At 35.0% G+C, this 13,550-nt stretch overlaps 2 protein-coding genes and 1 long non-coding RNA gene across 3 annotated transcripts; 2 read left to right on the forward strand and 1 right to left on the reverse strand.

Annotated features, from left to right (window-relative positions):
- The first annotated feature begins 1,562 nt into the window (after nucleotides 1–1,562).
- On the forward strand, nucleotides 1,563–6,242 carry LOC125269117. The gene is made up of 2 exons (XR_007185035.1): nucleotides 1,563–2,153; nucleotides 6,008–6,242. It is a non-coding gene; the product is annotated as an uncharacterized LOC125269117 (long non-coding RNA).
- A 4,303-nt stretch (nucleotides 6,243–10,545) lies between these two features.
- On the reverse strand, nucleotides 10,546–11,442 carry LOC125269059 (hemoglobin subunit alpha). Its single transcript, XM_048191788.1, has 3 exons — nucleotides 11,283–11,442; nucleotides 10,893–11,100; nucleotides 10,546–10,781 (listed from the first exon to the last, which is right to left on the reverse strand). The coding sequence occupies exons 1-3, from the start codon at nucleotides 11,375–11,377 to the stop codon at nucleotides 10,653–10,655; spliced, it is 432 nt and encodes a 143-aa protein (XP_048047745.1). The 5' UTR covers nucleotides 11,378–11,442; the 3' UTR covers nucleotides 10,546–10,652.
- A 1,156-nt stretch (nucleotides 11,443–12,598) lies between these two features.
- Nucleotides 12,599–13,417, forward strand: ba1l (ba1 globin, like). Its single transcript, XM_048191707.1, has 3 exons — nucleotides 12,599–12,762; nucleotides 12,875–13,097; nucleotides 13,171–13,417. The coding sequence occupies exons 1-3, from the start codon at nucleotides 12,671–12,673 to the stop codon at nucleotides 13,300–13,302; spliced, it is 447 nt and encodes a 148-aa protein (XP_048047664.1). The 5' UTR covers nucleotides 12,599–12,670; the 3' UTR covers nucleotides 13,303–13,417.
- The last annotated feature ends 133 nt before the right edge of the window (nucleotides 13,418–13,550 follow it).

Here is a 13,550-nt window from a genome sequence, read left to right on the forward strand (position 1 = left end):
CGCGATTCCTTTCAAGAACATTATTGCCTAATGCCGAAAGTCTAGGCTTGTTCTCAAATTAATAAACTACTTTTTTTGTTTACCCGGCCCACAATCTGGCCACAATGTCGTCCAAACGGCTTTTGAAATCTTAGTAGAATAAAGTAATATGTAACGATGTGTCACTAAACTGACCAGAAATAGCTGTCAATCCTACAACTGCGCAGGAATAATTTGGAGACATTCTCACAGCTTCGCTTACATCGAGCCAGTGCACGTGTCCCACGAGCCAATTCCAGAATACTGTGAGCGGAGAACGACATGATCTGAAAGTTATCATGCTCAACGACGAAAATGCGATATGGTAAAGCCATGGAACGACGGATATAGGCTACACAGGAAAGAAATCCGTATTTTAATCCGCAGATCGCAGAGACAAAGGGACTAAATAGGGATCATTGCAATTGCATTAAAAATGTTAGGCAGTCTGTGCACATCCGTTCTCAAGTAGGCCTAGCCTATAACTTTATCGAGGCATAGTTCAGCAGTAGCTAATGTAGGGTGACCAAACGTCCTGTTTTCCCAGGACATGTCCTGTTTTCACGTCGTGTCCTGGCTGTCCTGGTTGTTTTTTATAAAGTGATGAAAATGTCCTGGTTTTCATTGTTTTTCATTGGGCCATTAAATTGAGTGTTACGAGATTTTCCGATGGATGTTTCGGGAAAGGTTTATGGTTTCTAAGCATCAAGAGTGCCGAAAACAGCATCATCTTGTGGCAGGTAAAATGTACGGCACCCATAAACTTGAGTGCGCAATTCCGTTGTTTTATCCATTAAGCACAAACAAAAGCCTGACGACTCTAAATGTGTTTATTTCAATAATATAATTCACATATTAAAGTTTGGCAATAGATGAAATGGATCAACAAAAACAATAATTAGGCCTCTAATAATAATAATAATAATAATACTAATGCATACTGAATTGTTTGAGGCAAGTAAATTGTGCTGTTATTTTATTGTAAATACTGTTTATATGACAGAACATATGATGATGTAGTAGCTCCAACACGATCACATGAGAATGCGTATCAATAGTACGAGTTTGTAATCTCGTAGAATACTTATGGTACGCGTTTTTTTCGCGTGCATATGATACGCACTTTATGGCGTGTATATGATGCGCTCTTGGGTAGGATGGGGGTGGGGGAGTGGGGGTTTCGTACGTATAGTACGCCATAAAGTGCGTATCATATGCACGCGAAAAACTGCGTACCATAAGCACGCCAAAACTCGTTTTGGCGTACATATTCTACGAGATTACAAACTCGTACTATTGATACGCATTTTCGTGTGATCGGGCTCAGCATACAGGCTTATATGTTTAAAATGTTTAGTAAATGGACTTGAACTTCCATATAGTAGTGGTCTGGGTGGGTTCAAACATTCTGACACGCAAAGTGAAGTTTCACTTGACTAGAAAAATGTGAGGATCGTTTCTCTGAAAACAGTACCGACATTTCGGGACAAAGCTGCTCAGAGACAATGTAAAAAACAAAACAAAACAAAACAAAAATTTCAAGAAGCATTAAGCACATCAGAGTGCAGTTACATGCATCGGATTTTCTAAGTGGGGAACATGAAAGAGACAGTCAATCACTCGATTTGTACAGCATTAGATCGTTCTGAATTTGAGAGAATTTGAGAATCTGAATTTGTGTCTTTGGTTATAGATAGTATTTTGTAATATAACAATTTTCTATACATACAGAGGCATACTTTAAATGTATTGAAATTATAAGGCATCTTTGAGTAAACTTCGAGTATCATTTGAGTATCTCATTGCCGGGCCGAGTGTCCTGGTTTTTGGTAATCAAAATATGGTCACCCTAAGCTAATGTAAATTTCATTCTTAATAATCGATTTTAAGTTCACATCTGCTGCAGAAGACTGACGTTCACATATTTCATAATGACGACTACAAGTAGGCCTACAGTCAATGCAACAAACGGAATTTTCTAAATCTACTTTCCAGCCAAATAAGTAACTTCACTTCTCTCTCTTTCGCTCTCTCTTTGCTTTTCTGCTTTTAGGCTCTTTGACATTTACCCTAAACATGGCTCAAGAACCAGGAAGGGGGGAAAATGACCTTCTGTGAAATATGGTTTTGTTAACGTAAGTATTGCACCTAATTTCGCATGTAATGTAATCAGGTTTATGGAAAGAATGGACTACTTGCACTAAGGCTTGTAACACACTTACGTTTTGAAAGAATACAACTGGCCTCCGCTTAGTGATCGATGCTGCAGTGTGTGTGAGACCTTATAAGATCAGAACAAAGTGAAGTTAATAAACGTAATTTCGGGAGGAGTACGCCTATCTAATCTTCCAATTAATACCGAGGTATAAAACCAGCATCTTACCTCTTCCTGTTGTTAGTTCTTTTGGCATCCCTTCTCCTATAGAAGGCCGTTTCAGCATAAAAACGTTCCAGCCTTACTCGTCGTAATTATATTTTTACTAGTAACAATAACAATTATAGAGCTCTACAATTAAATTTTCACTAGTAACAATTACAATTACAGAGCTCTATAATTAAATTTTTACTAGTAACAATTATGATTATAGAGCTCTCTAATTCAATTGTTACTAGTAACAATTCCAATTAGAGAGCTCTACAATTCATTTATTACTAGTCATATGTCTCCATTGACTTCCATTCATTTTTAATTATAGAGCTCTGTAATTCAATTGTTACTAGTAACAATTGGGATTATAGAGCTCTCTAATTCAATTTTTACTAGTAACAATTACAATTATAGAGCTCTGTAATTCAATTGTTACTAGTAACAATTACAATTATAGAGCTCTCTAATTGAATTCTTACTAGTAACAATTACAATTATAGAGCTCTCTAATTGAATTCTTACTAGTAACAATTACAATTATAGAGCTCTCTAATTCAATTTTTACTAGTAACAATTACAATTATAGAGCTCTGTAATTCAATTGTTACTAGTAACAATTACAATTATAGAGCTCTCTAATTGAATTCTTACTAGTAACAATTACAATTATAGAGCTCTCTAATTGAATTCTTACTAGTAACAATTGAATTACAGAGCTCTTCAATTGATTTATTACTAGTAAAAATACACATTAAAGATATGTGTAATTGCAGAGCTCTATAATTGAATTACAGAGCTCTCTAATTCAATTGTTACTAGTAACAATTCAATTAGAGAGCTCTGTAATTCAATTATAGAGCTCTATAATCAAATTGTTACTAGTAAGAATTCAATTGTAGAGCTCTCTAATTGCAATTCTTACTAGTAATAATTAAATTATAGAGCTCTCTAATTCAATTGTTACTAGTAACAATTTGATTATAGAGCTCTATAATTGAATTACAGAGCTCTCTAATTGAATTGTTACCAGTAAGAATTAAGTTACAGAGCTCCATAATTCAGTTCTTACTAGTAACAATTAGAATTAGAGAGCTCTGTAATTGCAATCTTACTAGTACAAATTGAATTACAGAGCTCTACAATAGCAATTCTTACTAGTAACAATTGCATTACAGAGCTCTGTATTCGGCGACATATCATTATGCTAATCGTGCCTTATGCATATTCAACTGGGTTGGCGTAACTTTGTTTTACAATGTGGGTGGGACAAGAATGTGTATGGGGGGGGGGGGGGTATGTTGTATTATTATTACAATAATAATAATAATATGATATTAAAATTATAAATGTGTTCAAATATGATAGTTTTCCTACATCTGCTATAATACAATGTCGTTAGTCTCGAGAGTATGTACATTAGTTAATAAATACGACGATCCGCCTTTGATAATCGAATGTCCTGATGGATTAGTGGCAGTTTCTCCGTTTAGGGTGCAAGAGGTTCCCGGTTCTAATCCAACCATGTGTAATTTTTTTTTCTCATTAAAACCAAAGATTTTCATCAGTGATTGTATATCAAGAGCAGGGACACGTTTATATGTATTTTGTTTTTTGTGATTTCAACGTATCGAATAGAGAGTCTCCGCAACAGCGATAGATTGAAGTGCTAGTCCGTGTGCACAAGCGCTGTGAACCCTGTTGCACGCGCCTCTGATAACAGTGACAACGAGCACTCAACAACATAATTTCAAAAACAACACATCCCAGCGCCAAATCGCCTATTATTAACACAAATTGATAATCAACTAGAGGTGTTTATTTTGTATTAGATATCCGCGATAATCATTCTATTATTGCATAACAATACTAAACACTGTAAATATTTAAAATGAATTTATACTCCTTAATATCAAGTTTGTCAAAACACTTTGGGTGGCTTAGGGCATTTCACCCTATATTATGTCCAGTGACATGGAGTGTTCTTGGCTCTTAGCTTTACCAATATACAAAGGTGAATGAATATAACGACTAAATATAGGCTTTCATCTCAGGCATCATCTTAATTTTGCTTTAATGTGAACATGATTAATATGTTACCTAAGTCTGTAAAATATTTCAGGATACTTTAGAACCACGCTACAGGGCTTTTATTTTGAAACGCACTTTTGTAGGCGGGAAATCTGCAATCTGTTCTGCATCTCATGAATAGGAGTTTTTACTAGTAATAATACAATTATAGAGCTCTGTAATTAGAATTGTTACTAGTAAGAATTGAATTAAAGAGCTCTCTAATTCAGTTTTTACTAGTAACAATTACAATTAGAGAGCTCTCTAATTCAGTTTTTACTAGTAACAATTGAATTAGAGAGCTCTCTAGTGGAATTGTAGAGCTCTGCAATTGGATTATTACTAGTAACAATTGAATTACAGAGCTCTGCAATTGAATTCCTACTAGTAATAAATGAATTGTAGAGCTCTCTAATTGGAATTGTTACTAGTAAAAACTGAATTATAGAGCTCTACAATTCAGTTGTTACTAGTAAGAATATAATTGCAGAGCTCTATAATTCAATTAGAGAGCTCTACAATCATAATTGTTACTAGTAAAAATTGAATAAACACAAACACAAACTCGTGAACCTTCATTTATTTTTAATATTTCAATCCCTATTTTTCATTGACAATCATTTCACTGTATGTAATTCTAACAATTCTTAGTATTCAAATTCTTAATATTCAAAGTATATTTGTCAGTCCGCTGTCAGTGCGTTACTGTTTAAAGGGTTAGTTCACCAAAAAAAAAAGAAATTTCTGTGATTAATTACTCACTCTCGTGTCGTTCCACACCCGTAAGACCTTTGCTCATCCTCAGAACACAAATTAAGATATTTTTGATGCGAGAGCTTTCTGTCACATGTCACAGAGACACATGGATTACGTTAACAATGTGTTTCCTACCATTCTTGACCTTGAATGTGTAAGTTGTGCTGCTGCCTATGGAGGAACAGAAAGCTCTCAGATTTCATCAAAAAATATCTCCATTTGTGTTCCAAAGATGAACAAATGTCTTATGGGTGTGGAACGACATGAGGGCAAGTAATTAACAACAGAAATTTAATTTATTTTTTTTTATTTAAATGTTTTTAAATTTAAATATTTAACATTGCTAAATGTCTCGAGGCAGGTACCACTTATTTATTTAACTATTTTAAAAGACTGGGATGAGAGTACCAACACACACAAGCTAAATTCAACAGGTATAAAATATGAGAAAAACAGTAAGAGAGAAACAGTTAATGAGAAGACGAGCACTGCAGCAGGTTGCTTTATGTAGTTGAGCTGAATGCTTTTACCAGAAACTCCCAAGATGTAGTACGACGTACAACGCGGAAGCAGTTGCGCATATAGTCCATTCAATGAATAAATGATTTCATTGAATACAATTATAAGCATAATTTTTTAGTTGCATCTTTTCTGAAGTGTTAATTGGACATTTTAACTTACTGCAATTAAATGCTTAGGCTGTTAGTCCTCGTGTTCACAAAAATGCTATGGTGCATATTCACAATATTCATTACTGTTTTCTCTCTCTCCTTTTTTCTCTTTCTTTTCTGTTTTTAGGCACTTTGACATCAACCATGAACATGGCTCAAGAAACAAGAAGGGAAAATGACTTCCAAGACTGGCAACACTGTGCAAAAAAGGAGCAGTACTGAAAAACTTGTAGGCCTACTATTTGTTTTTACTCCACATTTGGAAAAATGTTAAAAGTAAATAAGATTGCTGTATTGTTCATTGATAACTGTTGAGTGCATTTAAAATGTTGACCTTTCAACATTGCAATTTTCTGCTTTTTTCCATAAAAAAATAATAAAAGTTTTAATGTATGAGTATGTTGCTTTCCATTTCCTTTGCCATAACATAACAAAAGTATATTTTTTTATTATGTAATGACAAATATAAGTGCAGTATGAAAAGCTGTATAAATGCAGTTAATAGCTGTAGATAAACATTATAATGTTGTAAAAGTACATAATATTACAGCAGGGTACTGTATTTGATAATTACAGTACTATACTGTAAATGTTGTTTACAGAAGTAGTACTGTAAAAATACAGTAAGTGGCTGGCAACCCAGCTGCCAGTATTTTACTGTAAATTTACAGCGAAAGGTTTTACAGTTAATATTCATGGCACAGTTGAGTACACTTAGATGTTCTTAAGATTATCTTAAGAAGTATACACTAAAGAAAATTTTTTGTATATTTTGTACAAAATAAGTGCGCGAAAATAAAGCACTGTAAGTACCTTATGGAAGTGTACTTTTTTTTCACCTGGGGCTCCTAAACCGTTTGTCGCAGGCTCAAGTGTCTTATATCATGGGAATCCAGGCAAAATTTTCGGGTATTTTGGATTTTTTTGGGGAAAAAAACACTACTTTTGCAAACTAGTCCTAGGTTTTTCACCGCATCGGAACCAAACCAATGCAGAAAGATTCTCTGGAGTCTGACTGTATAATTATGAGAAAAATGTCGAAATTTCAATTCACGTCCACAACTGGACGAAATGTCCGAACTTAAACGGCTATCCCTCTTGAACAGAATGAGGTAATTTACCTAGGGCCTGTTTGACTCACAGCCTGGGAGAGAGTCGAAAGAAAAAGGCCACCGGGCTGTTCACGTTTTTCACATGCTTAGGATTGTAGAAGTGTGGTTGATCGACTGAACGGGTGTGCCCATCTTTAGTTTTATATAAAAAATGGGACAAAATCCCATTTTCGCCAACATCTTTTTTGTTGGATTATAGCCTATATCAGGCGATTTTTTGCACATGCCCACAACATTCATATGGTAGAACTTATTCTGAGCAACTTGCCTCCAAGACCACCGCTGTCAACCTAATCATTCATTAAATATTGGACCTTATTAAAAAACTACTTTCGTGAGCTAGTCTTAGGCAGGGGCGGATTAAGGTGGTCAGGGGCCCCTAGGCTGCTCTTTGTGTGAGGCCCCCCTTAGTCATTATGCTTTACTGGAAAAATGCATTTAGTGCCATATGGTCCACACGCAAATAATGTGAACTGGCACACACACACACACACACATTGAGATTGCCAATACTACAGTTTTTCTTCTACGTTCCTTCAACTGGAGGACCACCAGGGTTTTTGCTCAACCTCAATAACTGTTAAAAAGCTGTAAAACATATTTCTTTTAAGACCTGTAAATGGTCTTTTCCATCTATGATCTAGGTGGTTACAGGCTTGCTAAATGAAACACAATACCTATTTATGTTTATGTGCTTAAAGTTGCTTAAAGTGCTTGAACTCCATGTAATTGCTGCACGGAGCTATATCTTGTAGCAAATTTTTTCCTTTGATTGCTTTGATTATTTCATTAATAAATTTCAGAATTTGTTCAGTGATTCCACTGTGTCTGTACTATTCTCTCTATTACAGTGATGCATGTTTATGTAGAACCATAATGCAACCTGCATCATATATTTTGTACAACAATATTTAGTTAATGATTGTACTTACAACTCCACATTGAAACTAATGGTACACTCTAAAAAATGCTGGGTTAAATATGGACAAACCCAGGGATTGGGTTGTTTTCACCCAGCCATTTTTTTCAACCAATTTTGGATTTATTTTTTTAGCCAGCAATATAGTAATATAGTAAAAGGCATGTTTTTGCTCACCCCCTTGTGGGGTATTTTAAGCTGAAACTTGACCAGACCAGAGACTTATATTACATCTTGTTAAAGAGGGCATAATAGGTGCCCTTTAACCCAACCTGCTGGGTTTGTCCATATTTAACCCAACTTGGGTTGTTTTTAACCCAGCATTTTTTAGAGTGTATGTGTGTGGATGATCTAAAGTAATGTTCCTATGATATTTCATGATAAAGTAGGTATTTGAAGCAATGATTCTGCAAATGCAAGGCTTCTTTAAAGATATGAATGCACTATTTTGAGTTTCTGAACAATTCCGAACGTCGGGCAGCCTGTGTTATAATGATGTATAAAGTGCTTAAAGTGTAAAATTGTGCGAACCAAATAATTAAAAAATTCTTATTAAACTTCTAATCAACTTCTAATTTCTTATTAAATCACATGGACCATGCAGAAAATCTTTCAGATGTATTTTTAAAGTAACAATGAGCAGTTTGATACATATTTTCTCACGTTTGCAGGTTCAAAAACAGTTTTTGTGGTAGATATACTGCTACGTTCGTAGAGAGAAATGGGTGTTCACTGTCTGAATTCTGTGATAAATCGATCCACGATCGATCTCACGATCCCCAGTGGGCATATTTTATTTGAAAACAGGAATTCGGCCATTTTGTATGGAAAGTCTAATTTGTTGTCACCTTTGTCGTCTTAGAACTCGATTAGAGAAAAACATTTTAATTTTTTATTTATTTATTTATTGTGGTTATCAAATTAACTTGTTCAAAACAAAAATTGTGCCATACACAGTATACACAAAATAATACCTAAAACTATAACTATAAAACACAGATTACTAGATACTTTTCTTAGCTTATTAAACTGACTTTTAAAAACAAGAGCCAGAGTTTTGTCATTTTAGTATATTTGATGCAAGACCTTTTTAAAGAAAGCTGTCAAAAATCACTATTTCTCATTGTTCTGTCTATGCAAGACTCTCGGGCTCATATAGATGTTATACTGAAACCAATACCACGAAACCTGTTATGAATACCTTCTGCTAAAATTAACAGCAGATGACATTTGAATAGTGATTTTAAGAATAATAATAATCATAAATTCTCATGAATCTTGTTCACACCATGACTCAAGTTCATCCACAGCAATGGTTATTAGCCTATAAAAACAATTACTAGTTTAAAGCCTGTGTTTGAAAGGGTAATTTGGCTTCGGATGACATGGAATAAACTACATGACATATTGACTACTATACTTTTATTATGATGCTGCAAGTTCATGCTGATTTTTTTTTTTTTTTTTTTTTTTTTTGTCACTTCTGGAACTGGTCCACATCCACATTCATGGTGGTCGGGGAAAAACATGAATATTCTTTAGAACAACTTTGTTATGCACTGAAGAAAGTCACTTTGAATAAAGAGCCATCAATACGTTTTTAAATAAAAGCTGCCTTAAACTAAAATACATCTATTTGGCTATTTAAATAAAAACAAAGTTCAACTTTTGTGGGCATGATTTATTGTCTTATTAGTCACATCAAGATAATAAAAAATGCTGTTTATATTTTTTTACCACTAAGGAAAAATATAAGCCACGATTATTTGATATATGTAGCCTATTTTTAATTTTTCTTTGTAAATGTAATCAAAATTTTATGTTTTAACTCAAGTAAAGTACAGATCACCCAAAATAATACTAAAATACCTTATTATTTATTATAGTGAGCGAAGTACTGTTACTCAAGAAGGCTACACATTTGTTTAAGTGATTTGCACGTTTTTCCTCTTTATACTCTAAAAAATGCTGGGTTAAAAACAAACCAGGTTGGGTTGAAAATGGACAAACCCAGCAGTTTGGTTAAATGTTTGACCAACCTGCTGGGTAGTTTTATTTAACTCAACAACTGATTAAAAATTACTATATGGCTGTCTTAAAATTAACCCAAAATTGGTTGTAAATTAAACATCAGACAGACAATCATGTGAACTTTTATTATAAACTTAGTAATAAATGTTAATTATTAAACATATTAATAAATGTTCATTTCCAAACTATTTTGGGTTCATTTTAAGTGAGCAATATAGTAATGTTGGGTTAAATAAAACGATCAGGCAGATTGGGTCAAACATTTAACCCAATCGCTATGTTTGTCAATTTTTAACCCAGCATTTTTTAGAGTGAATTAGAACATCTTTGTAATTTCAAACTCCTAGTATTCTGGATTATCGCTCAGTTGAGAATGTGAACCATGAACATTATCATATTGACTTAATTTACTTGTAGCCTAACCCATATGTGGAGTAACCATGCTTTCTGGAATACCCCCAGATTTAAGTCATTTTAAATAGAAAAAAAATCATCGATTGATTGACTAATATCGTATTGAGTATGCTTTTACCCTGCACAAAGGGCTTGAGAACACATGATCGAATACAGGTTAATAGATAGCATTAAAACATGACTCCTTTCTGTGTTAGTTATGTGCCTTTTATTGAGAAATATTATTCAGACATCATGCATGAGTTGGTTAGAGGTGCCGTGCCGCACAGTGTTGCCTGTGGATGCCCACTGGAGGTTTAGCGGTACTTCTCAGCAAGAGCCAGGGCCAGGCACTGAAAAAACTTGTCAACTGACACGTGAACCTCTGGGGTGAAGTCAGCAGGGAAGAGCATGCCAATGACCACTATGATGTTGTGTGAGAGGATCTAGAAAAGGAATAAAGCGAAACACATACAATTAGCCTACTACCACGTCCATGATGAGCAGCCAACACTTAATTATTTTTTGATGTAGGTAGTGCTATTGTTTTGGTGTACCTTGAAGTTGGCCGGGTCAACACGCAGCTTGAAAGCATGAAGTTCGCTCAGGGCGGCCAGACCTCCCACAAGGTCGTCTATTTTTGAAACGGCATCGCCGACTGCAGCCATGATAGTCTTGCCGTGCTTCTTCACAGGACCAGACCCGGGGCTCAGGTCAGCCCAGTGAGAGAAGTAGGTCTTGGTCTGAGGGTAGACGGTCAGCATTCTGAAGAAAATAATAACAGTAATGATTTGGGTAATCTAAACTTTATGCTCGAAGGCAGGCTACTAGAAGAAGTAAAAACATTAGCTTTTCATGTAATTTGCAAAATTATTTAACACGTTTCTATATAACACCGTTAATAGCCTAATCGCAACTTAAATAGGAAAACAATAGTTCAGTATTACCTGCCGAGGGCTTCAGCGCCGATTTCATCGGCCTTAGGGCTGATCTTACCCCAGATGGCCCTCACAGTAGCCTTGTCCTTATCAGAGAGACTCATTGCTGCGTCTTCTTTTTCTCAAGTTAGATCGTCTTCAGAAAAAAAGATGTTGGCGACAACGGGATTTTGTCCCACTTTTTATATAAAACTAAAGATGGGCACACCCATGCAATCGATCCAAACCACACCTCTTCAACGCTTTTCTGCTGATCTCTAACCTGTGATGTCCAATCAAAAACGTGCCAATTTTGTGCTTCTTGTTTAATGAAGATAACGATTTTCTCTCTTCATCCTTGATGCGCTTAAAATATTCTATAAGCATTTTTGCAAAGATAGCCTATGTGTGAAATTTAAATGACAATCCAATGACAAAAATTTAATTATTTTTATTGTCAACTGATCATACTAAATTTTTTTTTCATGTTTAAACTTATGAATCATAATTAACACACTGTTTAAATAAACTGAACCCAGAATACTTATTTGTGACATTTTTTTCTAAACGTTGAAAAATGGCTGTATTTCTAATAAAATTCATTCTAAATAATAAAGTTAATTTCACAGACATCATCAACTAAATGCGCTCGTAAAATATTCATACATTGTAATCAAAAGTTGGAAAGGTGATGTGCTCTACACTCAAAAAAACAAACTTTTTTTTTTTTTTTTTTAAGATTTGTGAATTGCAATTGTATAGTAAAATTCCATGAAACTGAACTGAATAATCCTTACATAATATTTATATCATGGATTAAGAATTTTAAATGAGTAAAAAACAAAAAACAAGCTTAAATCTTAATGGAACTAGGGAATGGACAGTTTTCATTTTATGAGATTCATATTCATAAATTTAAACAAATGAAAATATGCCTCCATTCCCTTGTTCCATTAAGATTTATACAAAATGTTTTATTAAGCTCTATAGTTGTTTTTTTACTCATTTAAAATTCTTAATCCATAATATGACTAATATATAAGGATTATTCAATTTGATGGAATTTTACTATGCAATTGAAATTCTTTAAAAAAAATGTCTAACAGTGGGGCATATGGCATGATCATTATTGGCATGACCAAAGTTCGTTATCCATATATTTAAAAAAACTAAAACAAAACAACAACAACAAAAAAAACGCTTGTTCATGTTTAAGACTCTTACAAAATAACTTTTTTGGACGGGGTCCGATCAGTGAGGTCCAGACACTTATGCTGAGAGAAATTATCCAATTAGACTTTGCATATTTTAATGGGCGGAGACATCAGACATCAATAAATTGCACTCCGGTTTCAGAATTTCTATAGTGATTCCTGTTGGACTTCAGCAAGCACCTAAGGACATCCTAAAGCGTAAACATGGTTGAGTGGACAGACGCTGAACGAACTGCCATCCTTGGCCTGTGGGGAAAGCTCAATATCGATGAAATCGGACCTCTGGCCCTATCTAGGTACAACTGCATCAGATTCTTTATAGACTCATCCTTTAAGGACTCTATCTGTTACATGATGTAAGCTACTCAGTTTATTTAATGCCTTTCTTAATGCTTCTGATCTTTCAAGGTGTCTGATCGTGTATCCCTGGACTCAGAGATATTTCGCGACCTTTGGCAACCTGTCAAGCCCCGCTGCGATCATGGGTAACCCCAAGGTGGCAGCTCACGGGAGGACTGTGATGGGAGGTCTGGAGAGAGCCATCAAGAACATGGACAACATCAAGGCCACCTATTCCGCGCTCAGTGTGATGCACTCTGAGAAACTGCATGTGGATCCAGACAACTTCAGGGTAGGTTGTGCTCATATTATGTTGAATATTCATCACCGAAAAACAGCACCTTAATAGATCTCTTTCTCTACAGCTTCTCGCTGATTGCATCACCGTATGCGCTGCCATGAAGTTCGGCCCCTCTGGTTTCAATGCTGACGTCCAGGAGGCTTGGCAGAAGTTCCTTAGTGTCGTCGTGTCCGCTCTGTGCAGACAGTACCATTAGAGTCTCATCACCAATGAACACCAGCTGTATTGCAGAAGATCGCACCGCGCAGAGCTGTTCACACAAAGATCTCATTCTTATACAATAAGATCAATAAATATTAATGCTAAAAGCACTTTAATGTTGTTTGCTGCCATTTTTTCACAAATCACACTGACTATAATCTGTGACCAGAATTAAAAGCTTTTCGGTAACACATATTCACTTTTAACTATGACTTTTCCCTCAATAATCTCATAATTTACTTC

This window comes from Megalobrama amblycephala, linkage group LG1, assembly GCF_018812025.1.
Source record: "Megalobrama amblycephala isolate DHTTF-2021 linkage group LG1, ASM1881202v1, whole genome shotgun sequence".
In the NCBI taxonomy this organism is placed as follows: domain Eukaryota; kingdom Metazoa; phylum Chordata; class Actinopteri; order Cypriniformes; family Xenocyprididae; genus Megalobrama; species Megalobrama amblycephala.